The following is a 17,817-nucleotide window of genomic DNA, read 5'->3' as shown; positions in this document are numbered from 1 at the left end:
GGCAACTTGGCTCCCAGCTGGCCCTGTGCCTCCTCTCTGGCCGGAGCATGCCTTGTGGCTCTCATCCCAGCCTCTCAGCAGGCACATTCCCAGTGAGTGCTGCGAGCATTTGGCTGAGCTTGCTCCTTTTTTCAGCCTTGGCCTTGATCTGCACCCCTGACCAAGCGGGCGGCACAATAAAACTCGTAGCTCGTTCATTCTTCCCAGCTCCTGCTGCTTTGCCCTTGTGAAACTGGCTCCTTCTCTACTCAGCACAGAACCCAAATACCTGATTTATGTCTGCTGACTTTAAAAAGAACAGAACCCAGTGAAATTCTGGCATTGTCCTGGGGCTTTTGAGTGATAGCCACATTGGGAGGCATGTAGTGGGTGTTCACTAAGTGCTGATGGAATGGATAGATGGATAGAGGAATTTAAGTAGAACTTCTTCTGATTTTTAAGTGATTTTCTATATAGATTCTTGGATTTGGTCTCCAACATCTCAGATTCTTCCATTTTATATAATTAAGCACTATGCAAACTGTTGATCCACTCTTAGTACCTTAGGATTAATTTGAGTTTTTGCAGTGGTGGTGCATAGTCTGTTTTCCAGATTGGTAAAATACATCTGTTCTTCAGACCACCTATAAGCTCAATTAATATTTGGGTTTGTTTGGGGGTGGGAAGTTGGGTAAATGTTGCACATTATAAATCCTGGTTCAGCTCTCAGAGCCGGATTGTATGAGAAGTTTCCAACCAAATTTCAAACAAGGTGTCCTGGTTAATTTAATTTTCTGGTTATGAGAGGGTTCAGCTTTAAGCACCTTTAGAACTCCTATTTCAACCTGTTCTTGAAAATCTTTCTAAAATATTTTCCTTTACTTAGTAGAAGTAGTCCTCTCCTAAGTAAGTAAGTGGAGTCTGATAAACATAGCGTATTTTTTCTATGATGGCTTGATACTGTTTATTCTCCATGGTCAACATTATGATTTCAGTTATTTTAAGGTATGTGGGAGATGGGAGGAATGTGCTCACTTGGGCCAGCTGTAGACAGGGAGTGATGCAAGGAAATGTAACAGTGATCATGTGGGGCAAGATAGTGCCTCAGATGTAGTGTTAAAATTTATTAGACAGACAGTGGTAGTTTTTAGATGTTTTTGGCAAGGGAATGATGTAAGAGCTGGCTTCAAGAAGTGGTATTGATGCTGACCACAGAGGGAGGAGCAGGTAAAGGGTCTCTGATAACAGTCTTCAGACAGGTTAACCAGTAGGCATGGAAAGGGGGAAGTAAGGGGAGACTTTGAGATGGTTGAGCTGAGATGATATGGTGGCTGGTTGGCAAGGGGTCTGAGATAGAGAGGAATCAAGGTGGCACTAGGGATGAGTCTGGGTGATTGGAAAGATGAAGGTCATTGGGAATGTGGGATTAGAATTGGGGATTTGGGCTGGAGTTGCAGTTTTGGAAATCATCTGTAGGTATAGAGGTGATTCGTTCAAACACTGGCTCTGCTCTTTACAGTGTTTGGCTTTGGGGTAAGTGAGTCTCTTGAAGCCTCACTTTCCACATCTTTAGTAGGGGAAACCTCCTTCATTGGCTTTAGGCCAATATCTCTCACTTGGAGAAGAACAGTCAACAGCTGCTACTGTTGTTGTTGGAACTTGACACAGACCATTCTGTTCAACTGTGTCCTGCTTCTTGTTTTGTTCTAGTTAAAGTAATTTTATTTAAAGGCTGTGGGGCTCAGTCAGATTGCATAACATGCTTGCTCATTAGCAGCACAACACATGCTAAACTGAAGAGAACATCCAACAGTTTCCATGTGGAATACACAGTTGAGGTCAGGCTTCTTGCGATAGGTATACCTGTTTGTCTAAGCTCTGGTTGGCTATAGCTGTTCCTGGGCTGATTCTGCTCTAAGTAAAATTAGAGAGTCAGTATGAACTGGTTATACAAGATTGCCTTCTTTAAAAAAAAGTCTGTCTTGATTCGTCTTCATTTTGCTGTTTTAAAACCAAATAGTTGTGGTATGTGTTAAATTTAGCAAAAGTGCTCTGAAAGTTCAATGTTGAGTGATCATTCTCAGATATTTCCTAAGAATAAGAAAGAATTTATACCTCAATGGAGAATGGCATATTAATGAAACCATTTTGTGCTCTGTAATTTGTTGTCTATACAAAGAAACTATTTGGGTCTTTGTCTAATTTTTACAAGTCTCTGTAGAATGATTATTTAAGTGATATTTGGAGACTTGAGGTGGATTGGGCCATGGAACAGTAAATAACCTCCTATAATACTGCACCAAGCAGTACTCTTTTTATTGGGAGAGAACTTCAGAGTTCACAATTTGGAAACAAAGTCCACCGTGGTGAGAGAAAGGCTCTGCAAAGCCCTCTTGCTCAGCCTCCTCTCTCGGGATTCCAGATGAGTCAAGACGAGCACTGGGAGAGAGGGTTGGGGAAGATGGCAGGATGGAAAGCTCCAGGAATCAGTCTGTCTACCAGTACGTTTAGCAGGCAGTAACTGTCTGAATCAACTATTTCATAACTACAGCGTCTAGTAGAACACTGGACAGCATCTAGGGAAGAGCGGGAGGAAAGTCTAGCAAATTATGGTAAATACTAGTAAATTGCTAAATGTTTACTGTTGCCTACCCCTCACCCCACTCCTACTCTTGCATCAGGCAGCAGTGGTGCTGGAGAGGGACATAAAAATCCACTTCCCCACGATCTGGTGGCACGTGTTTGTGTGTGTGTGTGTGTGGGAGGGGGTATTGCTGATCACTGCTTTTGATTCATGACTTCACGTCAGTGAGATCCCAGCTCAGGGGGTGGCCGTTATTCCAGCCTGCCCCGGACAAAGGCAGCGAAGGAGACTTAAAGTCAATATGCTCCCTCAGAACTGCAGAAGACAGTTGGAGGGTTGCATTTGCTAGGCAGGGGCTAAGTCAAGAAAGCACAACTTTGGGGGTGATTTCATCAACATGGCAACATAAAATATACCCTGAAAAAGCCTCCCTAGAGATTTAGTGAATTTAAGAACAAATCCCACTTGCTTAGAACTCTGGAGGGAGGTAGAAACTGGAAGGACTCTACAAATGCTGAATGGAAGAAACAGAAAAATATCAGGTAGGGAATTCTGTTCCGGACCACCAGTAGGTTCCTGTTCCCCTCCCCTTCACTCTGTCCTGCGAAGCTTGGGAGTTGCACAGAGGCAGTGCAGCCTGATTCCCTCCCACTGTGGACAGAGGTTGTAGAGCAACTCACAGCAGCAAGTTGAACTCCAGCTTATCTAGGCACAGGGACCTAAGTCTGCAGAGACCAGGGCAAAATGCAAGCCTCTTCAGAGTGCTGCATACAAAAGGGCCTCCTGGGGGTGGGAGGGGGGAGGACAGACCATGATTGAAATGCTGGTGGGAACCATTGTGCCTTCACTCAATCCAGTTTCACTCGGCTGGACCACCTAAAGGCAAAACAGACATTTTGGAAGTGACCCACCTTTCTGGATTGACCCCATCTGGCTCCCCAGGATAGGATACTCTAATGGGGAAGAAACCAGAAACCAGACACAGAAAAGCCTTACACTAAAAAAAAAAAAAAAAAAAATGGGGTGGGGCAGGAATTCAACTGAACTGCTATAAAATAAGATGGGTCCCAGAACTGAAAACTATAAGGAAAATGGGGCACTGAGTCAGGGAGAGAATGTAAACAAGTCATAGGAGCTTGGGAGAAAAGTATTCACAAAAACAAACAGAACATATCAAGATTTCCAGAGAAGGAATGAGGAAAGTAAGCTGTTCTCTTGGAGGTGAAACAATTGCATAAAAAGCGCAATCTTAAAAATTGCACCGCATATCCAGGGTAAGAATCAGGTGAAGAAGAGCTGAGAAAATCTGAATAATTAAACACAGGCTAATTCTAAAGGTCTACAATAAGTTAGACCAAGCATCAAAGAAGAGCCTTAACACAAAGCCAATCAACAATAAAACCCTAGACAAGAGGGAGAAACAGGTCTTCAGAGTTAACTTTTCAAGATAATCAGATACCTAGACATCGGCAACAAATTACAAGCCATACTAAGAAATAGGAAGACATGGCTCAATCAAGGAAACAAATTCTAACAGCGTACTTTGCAGAAATGAAAAAAGCCAATTATCAAATTTCATGGAAAGTAAGGTACTCTGGAATAGCAAAAACCATCTTGAAAAAGAAGAACAAAGTTGGAGGACAAACACTTCATGACTGTAAAGCATATGACAAAGCTGCAGTGGTCAAAACAGCATGTTATTAGCACAAAGATCAATGGAATAAAATTGAGCATTCAGAAATAGACTCTTGCACCTATGGATAATTGATTTTTTATAAGACTGCCAAATTCACTCAACTGGGAAAGAATAGTCTGGTGCTGGGAAAACTGGATATCCATATGCAAAAGAATGAAGGAGGACCCCCTATGTCACACCATATACAAAAATAACTGAAAATGGATCAAATACTGAAATATAAGAGCCAGGACTATAAAAGTCCTAGCAGAAAATGTAGGGAAGCATCTTCAAGATTTTGTGTTAGGCAATGGTTTCTTAGACTTCCCACACAAAACACAAAGCAACAGAAGAAAAATCAGATAAATGGGACCTCCTCAAAATTAAAAACTTTTATGCATCAAAGAACTTTGTCATGAAAGTGAAAAGACAAGCAACTCGATGGGAGAAAAAATTTGGAAACCTCTTATCCGATAATGGTTTAATTTCCAGAATATATAAAGAAATCCTCCAGCTCAATAACAAAAAGACAAACAACCCAATTTAAAATGGGCAAAAGTCTTGAATAGACATTTCTCCAAAGAGGATATACATATGGCTAAAAAGCACATGAAAAGATGCTCAACATCATTACCTACTAGGGAAATGCAAATCAAAACCATAATGAGATATTTCATACCCACTGGAATGGCTACTACTAAAAAAATAGACAATCACAAATGTTGGAGAGAATGTGAAGAAATCGAACACTCTGTATTGCTGGTGGCAATGTAAAATGGTCAGCCACCTTGGAAGATAGTTTGGCAGGTCCTCAGGAAGCTAAATATGGAATTAGCATATGACCCCGCAATTCCACTACTAGGTATATATACCTAGAAGAATTGAAAGCAGGGACTTGAACAGATATTGCACACATGTATTTGTGAATAATAGCAGCATTATTCACAATTGCCAAATGATGGAAGCAACCCAAGTGTCCATCAACCAATGAATGGATAAACAAAATGTGGTCACACCATGCAATATTATTCATTCATAAAAAGGAATGAAGTCCTAATGCATGCGACAACATAGATGAACCTTGAGGACATTATGGTGAGAGAACTAAGCCAGACACAAAAGGGCAACTATTGTGTGATCTCATTGATATGAAATAATTATAATAAGCAAGCTCATAGTGTTAGAATCTAGAATATACATTACTAGGGGGGTGATTGGAGGTAGAGATAAACTCAGCGTTCAGAGATGGGTAGGCTATCTCTTCTCATTAACGACAAGCTCAGAAGGGACTTTCAGGGCCATCAGTTCAAAAGTGCCCACCTGCCACCTGAATCTCCTGTAACCTTCCAGGCAAAATGTTGTTTAGATCAGGCTATGGTGACAGGGCATGCTGTAAATTTTTTTTAAGAGACCATGTTATTCGAAAATTGGAAGAAAAATCAGCAAAAACTAAAGCTATGTAAGACTAAGAAATTTTTAGTAACTTCTTTCTATCAATATTTATTTTATCTACTAGTTGAATATTATAAGTTACATTTAAATTTATTTATAATTGAAAGAATTCAGTGAGCATAATGTTAGTTCTGGTTTATTTGGGGGTTCAGGAGGGTCTGCCAGACAGCTATTTTAATTTTAATCTTTGTATTGAAAAAAGCTTACAAAATATGTCAGTCTAATTGAGGTTTTATTTTTATATATACAAATATATATACAGTATGAGTGCAACTATATCCAGGAAGGAAAAAAATCCAGCATCCTATGCACAGGAGGAAAAACAGAAAAGAAATACCAATATGTTGATAGTGATAGTATATATAGTAGCTGTATTATGGGTGATTGTCAAACTTCTCTTACTTTAATTTTTCAAATTTGTTTTAAGTAGAAGAGACTATTTAATATAAGAAATCTACCTTGCTGTGAGAGCCTACTTTGTGCCAGGAACACTTCTTGACAAATGAATGAAACAAACAAAACCCTTACCCTCCCGGGGCTGGCACTGCAGCAGGGGAGGCAGACAGGAAACACATAAATCTAGAAAATGCCAGGGGAGGTAAATAGAGCAGAACAAAGGGTATGAAGGGAATGGTGGCAGTGCTGTTTTATATAAGGTAGTCTATAGTCCTTGCATATTATTGTATTATCATTTCATGTCTCAAAGTTGTAATTATGGATGACAGGTATTGATGGGGGGAAGGTAAAGGAAATTGCCTTGAAATGTAAACCCACTTTACAGCAGGCCTGGACATTGTGGATGCTTTTTTTGGATTTTTTTTTTTTTCTTTTTGTAATGAAAACTGACACCAGATTTTTTTTTTTTTACCTTTGCCACTTTTCACTAAAAATGTAAGATAGGAAAGGAGGGCTGGGCATGCCCATCTTGGTGTCTGGCCATTCCCAGTGCAGTGCCTGGTATAGACAGGAGCTCAAGAAATATCTGTGGATCAAACACAGGACGAATCTTTAAAAAAAGATGAATTCCATTACTTATTTTTTTACTGACAACTCATTAATAAACAATATTAAAAATAATTTTAAAGATAGTTTTTAACAATACCCATAATGTCATCCTTTTCATGCAGATATATTTATTGTTCAGACGACCTTATTCCAACAAACATATTTTTACATGGTGGCAATGAGGACACAGTATTTTCATTTGACAGTATCTTATAAGCATTTTTCCTTTTCTAAATTTTTCCTTTTCTGCGTAGTATTCAGAGTTATAATTTTTGTGATTTATTAGTGAATAACATTGATGTTCCACAAGCTACTCAACTATTCCTCAATATTGGACATTTAGGATATTTTTATTTTTTTTGCTATTTTAGCTAAATGTGCAGCTGATTTAGACCATTAGCTAATTTTAAAGTATGCTTTTAAAAAAGTGTATTTCCTTATTGCCCCTATGTTTAATTTACTTGGATATTTTATATGATTTGGAAGGTAATTTCAAACTTTGAATGTTACTTGTGATTATCTCAAAGCATTCTAGAAATATCCTTAAAAATTATATTTGTATTATCTAATTGAAGAGTATTACTTTTTAATCTTTTTATGGAAATGATTAACGTGTTCATACTTTTCTCCTTTCTTTGCTTTCCTTCACCCTGACTACACTGTATTTTCTAAATTAGTTTAGTGTATCCCTCTTCTTTCATTTTTGTGTTTTTAAATAATTATTTCATTTAATTAAATCCATCAATGTCACCCCCCTTTTTCCTCATATCATCCTTAAAAAGTAACCTACAATCTCACATATAAATGCTAGACTTCATGAAGTAAGAAATAAGTTTATCATAAAATAAATATGCTTTTTTTGTATTTACTATAATTGGATCAATTAGATGCCATGGTGGGTAAATTTGTGCCCCAAATGTTGGGTGTTGATTTTTCTTGAACTTTCAGTTGTATTTTTAAAATACTCTGGCTATACTTTTAAAATAGATGTTTTGTGTTTTAAAATTATGGCACGTCTTTATTTCCCTCTGCAATAGAAATGTGTTATCTTTTTCTGCAGCTTAAAGTGAGTAGAAAGAATCTTCTCAATATCTGCAAACTTATATTCAAAATTAGTCGGAGTGAGAAGAATGATTCTTTGATTGAACATGACAGCATTCTGGGTGAGTATTTATTTCAGCTCTACCATCGAGCAAATGTTGTACTTGAGTACAAATGAAATGTTTAGAGAGAAAAGTTGTAATTAATGATAGCTGGAACATTTTATTTTCTAGTAAAATGACAAAATTATGCAATACGTACTTGTGCTTTGTCCTTCTCTGTGTTATTCACATTCAGTTTAATGCATCCTTTGGCACCCAGGAGGTAGTCTGCTTTTTTTTTTTTTTTAAATGCTTGTTGTGACTTTACAAAATGTTCCCTATTTTAAAATTCATTTCTTAGACTTGGGTTTACTGTTAGGAAAAAAAAATACATTTAATAGTATTTGGCGTGATTGAAATTTTCAGTCTTTTAAAATACTGGGAATGAGTAAAACTTGGAGAGATCTAAAACTAGAGTAGAACTTTGACATCACGATGTCAATGTGCTTTAAATCTGTAGGTAGAGAAGTTTTATTACATTCTACCTACTTAGTTAGTAATGCCTAATTCTTGACATACTTTTAAATCATTAAGATGCTTAAATAGTTACCTGAATAGAAATATTTCATCAGTTCATATTGCTGATATAAGGGATGGCAGCAATGTGGAAACTGCTTTGAAGCTTCTTTTTGCGATATAGGACCAATTATCTCTCTCTCTTTTTTTTTACTCCAGTGGACGGGGCAAACCAGGAATGAAAGAAATGTCTTACATTGGGTCAGCTAATTAAGAGTGGTAGATTGGAAAAAGGGAAAGTTTCAGACCATGATCACATTGACATTAATAAAATTAAATGTGAGCTATGCATGGTTAACCTTATCATAGCTGCCTGGTCTTCATCTAAGAACCAGAAGTTGTATGTTATTTGGGTGGTTATTCTGGCTATTCTTAAGTTGTTTGGGGAAAGGGTGGATGTGATATTCAAATTATCACCTCCTATAGTGATGGAGATTTTTTTTTAAGTTCCTTTCTTAATTAATTTCCCATTCATTACAGCAACAAATATATTTTTAATGGTTTTATTGACATTTAACTCTTCGATTGCTTCAATTTTTAGTTATACTAACTCAAGATTTTTGCACCTGAAAATAAAGGATGGTAAATATTAAGAGCCAGGGAATGACATTTAATTAAAAGAACACTTGTTTTTATATATTAATGATCACATCATTTTGCTATCATTACGACTATAGAGATTTATCTTAGCTAAAAGTAAGCTTTTTTCTTTATACCGTAAAAGTAAGTAACCCTTAACAAGTATTTGAATGTAGGTCATGACTAGCATATTTCAAAAATTCTATTTGATGTTCACATACAAATACCTTAATATATTTCTCTCCAACTGTTGTACATTTGTAATAATTCATCTTTTGACAGAATCATTATTGGAGGTGCTGAGAAGTGAAGACCTGCCAGCTAACACTGAAGCTTTTCTATACTGTATGGGGGCTATAAAATTCATTTCTGGAAATCCAGGATTTCTTAATGAAATGATCACCAAAGGTGCCGTGGAAATACTGATGACTTTGATCAAGCAAATCAACGAGAACACTAAGAAATGTGGTGTGTGTTTGCCTAATTCGGGCCACCTGTTAGTCCAGGTAAGTATTTTCCTTGAAAAGGTTAAATATGTTAAATTAGCTTCCGTGTTACCCAACACCAGTTGCCATTTAAAAGAGTGGCCCCTGTGCCAGGTGGAGGTGCCCCACGCGGGGATGGGGGCGTGCAGCCACTGCCCCATCCCCTCCTGCTGTGAGCCTTGGACCCGCGTCCCTTGGAAAGACTTTTCCATGACTTCCACAGAGCCACTCTCCACATGGCTTGCGGAAGTCCATTTCCACAACCCTGCAGAGAAAGTAGGCCTAGAAGGACGAATAGTAGCACCTTTCTGCGAAACAATTCCAAGTTACGATCAGATTTTTAAAAGACAGTTTGGTGTTTGAAGACAGGCCTGGAGAGTGAGTGTTCGTGATGATTGATAGCTTTTGTCATGAATCTTGTATATATAATGAAAGCAGAAGTTAATTATTTTGAGTGGACAGTTGTTGAGGGTGTGTACAATGCAGTCCTGAGATAACCAGTAACACGGGTAACAAAACTGGGTACGTTTAGTATGACCAGAGCAGGAGAAAAATTTTGTTATGTGGTTTAGTACTTTTTATGTGGCAGATTGAATTTCATAGTTAAATTATTTTCATTGGACCTGAATCGGCCCTCATATTCTTTCTTAGATGAGATTTAATATTTGTATTTCAGAAAAATGGCATCTTTCATGTAATAATTCATGAGGTTTGAAATGTGCTTGTAAATTAATGAGGATTGATTGAACACTCAGAGTGCATGAATCCTTTGGAAAAGTGTGTTAGAAATTAGATTTAGGCCCTGCCTTCAAGATGCTTAAAATATTTATGATGATTATTAATTTTGAACTTTGTGTCTGTCTCCATTTTTAAAAAGACCATGAAAACCTCTTTCAGTCATGAATGATGTAAAATTCTATTGGATGTCCTATCTTTTGGCTAGGTGGACTTAAGAAACATTATTTTCATGCTGCCAGTGTTATTGGGTTATTCAGATTTTTCTCTCAATCAAAGTAGTTATTTCTGCTTATATAATTATTAAGTTTCCTTGTCAGAAGGCAGAAAAGCATAAGGAAGAGTGTAAAAATCATGTGAAATGTTTTCATTCTGAGTTAACATGCTACCAGCATTTTGATCATCATTTTTCCATGCCTCTTTTTATGCATATTCCTACTTACATGTATCTAGTTCTTGTGGTTGTCTTTTTTTTTTTTTTTTTTTTTGAGACTCTTCTTTTTAAAAGTCATTTTGGTTTATTTTCCATCCCCTCCCTCCCTACCTGTTTCTCCTTCCAGTCCTACCAGTTAGCTAATGTACACGCTGAGGTGCTCAGCACCTTTTACCAAGCTCATATTATATACATGCAGATGCTCAAAAAATGTGGCATTCTGTGTACTTCTCTTTTCTCATTTAACATTAAATAATAAAAATCCCTCAAGTCAACTTTATAGATTTACTTTATTCTTTTTAAGGACTGCATAATATTCTGTGTTATGGATATATCTCAAATAACTCAACTATTATGGTATTGAGACATTCACTATTTTTAATTTTTATGCAATAACAACTAAAAAATTTCCAACCCATATGTGTGTGTGCATGTGTATGTATATGTACACACACATATATACATACATTTATACACACACAAACATGCATATCACAATAACACTCAACACTCCTTCATATCAACTGAGGAAATATATATATATGTTGTTGTGACAAAAAAATATATCAAATCAAGAAATAGGTGCCAGTAGGTACAGCAGATTACCTTCCTGTATGTTCCTCTTTTCTGTTGCTTTTCCCTGGATTTGGCATCCTTAGGTGCAAACTGAATCATTAGGTTTGATCCCCCTTCCCTGCCTGGGGTCCATGTACTCCTTGGGATGTGGTAGTATGGGACTCTGTAGAACTTCCTCCTTACTGCCCACCACCATTTACCACCTCTGGATGACAATCATTTCTGTCATTATCTTCACAGCCTTGTGGGTGAGGCATTGCACGACCTCTGCCTGCTCCCTGTCCCCATATCCTCCACCCCACACCCCAGTCCAGCAGGAGAGAGGGAGCCCATTTGTTCTGGTTTGCTAATGCTGCCCATTATGCAGAATACCAGAAATAGATTGGCTTTTATAAAGGGGTTTATTTGGTTACAAAGTTACAGTCTTAAGGCCATAAAATTGTCCAAGCTATGTCAGCAAGTATACCTTCACCGAAGGAAGGCCGGTGGTGTCCGGAAAACACGTTAACTGGGAAGGCACGTGGGTGGCATCTGCTGATCCCAAGTTGTGTTCTAGCTCCTCTCTTAGCTCCTGTGCATTCTTCAAAGTGTCCATCTTGGCTGGCATCTGCTCCGGAATTCTGGTTTCAAAATGGCTTTCTCCAAAATGTCAGTGTCAGCTTCCAATGACATCTTCAAAATGTGTCTCTTAGCTGCAGCTCCCCTTCAAAATGTCACTCGCATTTGCTCTGATGTCCTTCTGTCTGTGAACTTCTTTATACGACTACAGTGATCCAACCAACACCACCCTGAATGGACGGGGTAACACCTCCATGGAAATTATCCAATCAAACGTTTTACTCACACTTGATTGAGTCACATCTCCATGGAAACACTCAAAGGATTCCAATCTAATCAACACTAATATGTCGGCCCCCACAAAATTGCATCAAAGAATATGGCTTTTGACAGGACATAAAATATCCAGACTAGCACACCATTATTGTTGAGAAGATGCCTCAGCTGTGGTCATCAAGTACAGTTTGTCAATAATTCCCTATCACTATGTGTGTGATTTGGGTAAAGAGGGAGACATTGTGTTTTAGTCTATTTCATTTGCAGAATCGCCTGAACTGGACATTTCCTCATATTTAATTAAATCAAAGCAAAGCTGTTTTATAGCATATAAACATTAAAAGGTAAGCAACACAACTTCACTACAAGAGTATTGTGGAAGAGTAACACAGGCTTGCTTTTTACCTCTCAGCTCGTGTGCAAATGTACCCAAACAGATCTGGCCACAGGCAGAATTGTTTGTTTACGCCAGCCTTCAAAACCTGGTAACTCCAGCTGATAAGGTTTTTTGTTTTTAAAGCAACTTTGTCCAATTGAAAAAAATAAATTACTTGTGGCTATGACAATAATAGAATAATTTTAAAACATCTACAAGCCAGACAGAACATGACAAGGACATCTGTGATTTCCTCTCATTTATGACTTTCAACCAGGAGAACCACAGTAGCTTTAGCACAATTTCTGGACACCTCACATTATGAAACAGTGTATGCATTCTAGCCCCTGGCAAGTGCTGTAGTCATCATGTTTCCCTAAAGCATCCCTGTTGGAGGTCATGGAATGAGTCAGAAATATCTGAAGCTAGACCCTGAAGGTTATATAAGATTGGGGAAACTGAAACAAAGGGAAAAGGAAGTCAGTGCTTAAGTTGGGAATAAATGAGGTGTGTTTGGGGGATGCTGATGAAGTCAATCTGTCCAGAACAGAGGGGTTCTGTGGGGGAGTCGTGGGAGGTGGGATTTAGAGATGGCCATGTGTCTTCAATACCACGTTGCAGAGTGCAGACTTAGGGCAGCGGAGGGAGAGGGAGGGTTGGAGAATGAAAGGGCAAGATCAGAATAGCAGAAAGAGGAACATGCACAGGATATTAAACTGATAAAGACAAAAAGCTGAACAACTACTTCTGATGAGAAAAATTAAATCACAGGAAATGAATACTGAGTTAGAGATGACTTTCAAGTCTTTGAACTTTTTTTTCTTTTTGGCTTTGACTATCTATGTGGAGGAAAGTGCTGAAGAGAAACTAAAATGGGAAGGGGGGTATTACATCAGCAAGAAGGGATTCTGGAAACATTATGGGCCCCACGTTCTCAGAGCCAGTTATTCCCTGCTTCAAGGAATAGGGGGACTTAAGAGAGGCCTTCAACTAAAGTCTGGGGGTTCTATTAAGCAGTGATTTAAATTACATTAGTAATTAAGGATTGTGCCAAAGTGGTTGTGGTCCTTTAAATCTTGCGTTAGTTGTGTTTAATAGTTTTAAAATGTGGTGATTAATACATTTCTATTTAGATGCTGAAATAATTATGTTATGAATATGCATACTTAAGCAGAAAAGTACTGTTAATTCTTTTTCTCTTGCTTAACCCTATGTCTATGGGATGCCTATATCTTCAGGTCATGAAATGAGAACCAAGACAGCAGCATCCCCAGGTGGAATTTGGTCTATTATTTGGGAGAAATAAACTGCATACCTATAAAATGGGAGAAAATATTCCCATGATTATATTTCTTAAATTCTTACAGATAATTTTTATTGGAGACTTGATGACTAAAAGAGAAAATTTTTAGAAAGCATTTTTTGAAGAAAGCATAGGAAGCAGCAGATGAGGTTGATTATTTTCTTCTTGTTTTAATTGGTATATAATTTACATACAGTGAAATGCTCAGATCCTATATGTTTGATGAGTTTTGACAAAAGTGTATAGCCATGTCACCCACAACTCTATAAAGATATAGAGCCTAATGAAGATAGTGAAGAAGGTGCTTCAGGGCTCTGTCCCCTCACAGAAGCTTTGAACAATAGGCAAGAACTGGCACAGACATCTTTCTGGAAGCTTCAGAAAATGGTTAAAGGATTGCAATAACAGAGTGAGCAGCAAGTCAGAAAAGTGGTCCCTTAAAAGCAGTAGGAACTCGTGGCACTCTGACTGGCCCCTCCCAAACCCTCGCTGACATTGGAGCCAGTCCTGGTTCCAGAGGGAGCAGAGTAACCCTTGTGCACATTTGCGAGCATGTACGTCTGCAGAGTCTGTCTGGGGGCAGCCTGAGAAACACCGCTCTGCCAGAACTTGCCCTTTGTGTAGCAGGCAGCTCAAAGAACTCTCACACAGAATGATGTGGGAGTGCAGTCAAGTCGTGCTGCCTGGGTCAAGGGGTTGGCGGCCATAGGACATACAGCACAGTGCCTGGCCCTGTGAGGAAAGTGTTTCCTAGGGAAGAGGGGACATTCCTATCCCTGTAGTCAGGGGAATTCCTAGGGCCACACATGCATACCTTAGTCAAGACACATGCACAGAAAGGCCCTGGGAGGCCCCTATACTGTGGTCTGGAATATTCGACACAGTCATTATATGGATAAATCCTGAAGGAGAACACTCCTAGAAGTCAATCCTCAAAAACTGGGAAAGGTATTTTCTTTTTTATGTTAGCCCTGGCATTTAAAGAAAGCTCTGTCATAACACTAACTGGAAACAAGCTTAAAACAGGTACCTCAGAGTCTAAATTCCAGTGATAACATAGTTAAATATCAAAATGTCCAGGTTTCAATAAAAGATTGTGAAACACACAAAGAAGCAGGGAGTGATGGCCCAGGCAAAGGAGAAGATTAAAGGAGGACCAGACATGGGACATTCCAGACAAAAACTTTTAAAAAATGGTCCTAGAAAAGCTCAAAGAGCTAAAGAAAAGCATGGACAAAGAACTAAAGGAAATCAGCAAAACGATGAACACAAAGAAAATATCAATAGAGAGATGGAAATTATGGAAAGGAACCAAACATAGCTAAAGAACACACTAACAGAAATTTAAAATTCCTAGAGCCAGTAGAAGAAAGGTTCAGTGAACTTGAAGATATGACAATTAAAATCACCCAGTCTGAGGAGCAGAAAGAGGAAAGAATGAAGAAAATTTAACAAAGACTGAGGAGCCTGTGGGATGCCATCGAGTATATCAATATTCACATTGCGGGAGTCCCAGAAGGAGAAGAAAGAGAGAAAAGGGCAGAGAGAATATTCAAATAAAATAATGGCCGAAAACTTCCCAATTTTAATGAAAGCCATGAATACATGCATCCAAGACGCTCAGTGGAGCCCAAACAAGATAAACCAAATAGACCCACAGCATGGAATATTATAACTTAACTGTCAAGTGCCAAAGATAAAGAGAGTATTCTGAAATCTGGAAAAGAGAAGCAAACATACCACGTACAACAGAGCCTCAATAAGATTAAGTTCTCATTTCTCATCAGAAACTATGGAGGTAAGAAGGCAGTGGGAGTGGGAAGACATACTTTAGATGCTGAAAAAAAAAAAATTGCCAATCAAGAATTCTGTATCTGGCAAAACTGTCTTTCAAAAATGAGAGAGGAATTAAGGCATTCCCAGATAAACAAAAGCTGAGGGACTTCATTGCCACTAGACCCAGTCCTACAAGAAACGCTAAAGGGAATTCTACAGGTTAAAATGCAAGTTGAAAAGTGTATACAGTGTATACTCTTTTCTATCTGACTTCTTTTTTTTTTTTTAAAAAAAGCTTTTCTTTTGAACCAAGACTCACAAGAAATTGCAAAAATAGTACAGAGAGGTCCTGTGTACCTATCACCCAAATTCTCCCAGTGATGACATCTTACATAATTACGGTGCATTATAAAACCAGGAAACTGATTTAGGTACAATGTAATTGACTAGAGAACTATGTCTGCCTTCTTTTGTTTAGCATAATATTTTTGAGATTATATGAAGCATTTTTGTCAAAATCTTTGGTATTGATAGATAGGGTTGCTAAATTTTTAGTGATGTATTTGTTCATGGGAGGGGGATAACTATTCTGTACTTATGAAGTGTCTTTCCTGAAAGGAACACCCAGTAGTACAACTAACCACAGACTCACCCAGTCACTCACCCAATTGGCATAAGAGAGTCAACATTAATATTCTAGGCCCTTCTTCTTCCCTTCTCTTTCCTTTCTTGGCAGGGAGCTGTCTGCTGGTAACTCATGTTCTCTACTCTTCCAGGGGCAGCACATCTGATGATGTGGGGAGTAAATTCAACTCATAGACCCCAAATATATATTCCCTTGGGTCTTGAACTTAGAAATGAGAGTAAGACAGATGGGGGAGGGTAGTAATTGGTTGGAGGAAGTGGTTTATAGCTGAGGCAGGCATGTTTAGTAATCCTGAGCCCCTGAAATTAGATTTGTGCACCCAGTCACAGGTATTGGCAGCCCCTGAGGAGCAGAGGAGAACACCTTGTACCCTGAGGGCAGCTCATTTCTAAGAGAGGAAGGCAAGAGAAGGGTGAGGGAGGGCTTGGCCCAATGCTTGCTTTCGCATCCCAGACTCACCAATCAGGAAGTGATGGGGTGGAGAGGGGCCAGGAATATTAGGCTAATGGCTGCCTCCTCACAAAGAAAGAACACTGAGAGTGGGAAATAAGTGTCCTCACCAACTGTTTCTGAGGAGAACTATTTGCCTTTCAATCACTGTCATGTCTGCTCAGCCTCATCTCTCTACTGTGGATGCATTGTGGCCATAAAGTAATGACACTAACTTTTACATGTAATTTTTGAAAATCGGTGACATTACTCTGCAGTTCTGAATGCATTCTCTTTTTTAAACTCACTTTCCTTATTTTGCTGCATTGGTATTTGTGCTGGTTTGGATGTATTATGTCCGGCAAAATGCCACGTTCTTTGATGCAATCTTGTGGGGGCAGACATATTAGTGTTAATTAGGTTGGAATCTTTAGATTGAGTGTTTCTATGAAGATGTGACTCAATCACTGTGAGTGAAACATTTGATTGGATAATTTCCATGGAGGTGTTACCCCACCCATTCAGGGTGGGTCTTGATTTAATCACTGGAGTCCTATAAAAGAGCTCACAAACAGAAGGACCTCAGAGCAGCTAAGAGTGACATTTTGGAGAGCAGCCACAGCCAAGGGAGACACTTTGAAGAACGCACAGGAGCTGAGAGTGGAGCTGGAACACAACCTGGGATCAGCAGACGCCAGCCACATGCCTTCCAAGCTAACGGAGGTTTTCTGGACACCACTGGCCTTCTTTTGGTGAAGATATACTTGTGCTAATGCCTTAACTTGGACATTTTCTTGGCTTCAGACCGTAAATTTGTAACCAAATAAACCCCCTTTATAAAAGCCAATCAATTTCTGGTATTTTGCAAGACAGCAGCATTAGCAAACCAGAACAGTATTCTATATAATTTATATGACATTCAAAATTTCTTCTTATACTGATGCATATAATGACCATGAACAGAAGAATCAGCTGTCTACATATTTCACTGCAGGAATGGATGTAGAGGCAGAATGTGGAGAAATAATAATAAATATAGGCAAAGGTGAAATAGAGTCCAAGGTAAGACATCAGAGATTTGAGGACAGAACCATTTCCTGCCAAAGTAGGACAACTTTATGTGTCAAATAGGCCTCCATCTCCAGGCACTAAGTATCATTGAGGCTTGTGAATTACCTTATTAATTTCATATGCATCAATCTTCATAAACTCCAATGAAATGCTTAGAAACTTTGGGCACTGGTGGTTTGATGTGTGCAGTGGCTTCTTGTCTTTGGTTTCTTTTGTCTCAA

General features: G+C 38.6%; 1 protein-coding gene across 1 annotated transcript in view; it reads left to right on the top strand.

Moving 5' to 3' along the window:
- ARMC2 (armadillo repeat containing 2) overlaps positions 1-17,817 on the top strand; it is a 170,576-nt gene that overhangs the window by 64,051 nt on the left and 88,708 nt on the right. The window contains 2 exon segments of the mRNA XM_037844639.1: positions 7,756-7,858; positions 9,215-9,438. Of these exon segments, the coding sequence (XP_037700567.1) occupies positions 7,756-7,858; positions 9,215-9,438 (327 nt within the window).

This window comes from Choloepus didactylus, chromosome 7 (assembly GCF_015220235.1).
Source record: "Choloepus didactylus isolate mChoDid1 chromosome 7, mChoDid1.pri, whole genome shotgun sequence".
Taxonomy (NCBI): domain Eukaryota; kingdom Metazoa; phylum Chordata; class Mammalia; order Pilosa; family Megalonychidae; genus Choloepus; species Choloepus didactylus.
This window is presented reverse-complemented; position numbering and strand designations above follow the sequence as displayed.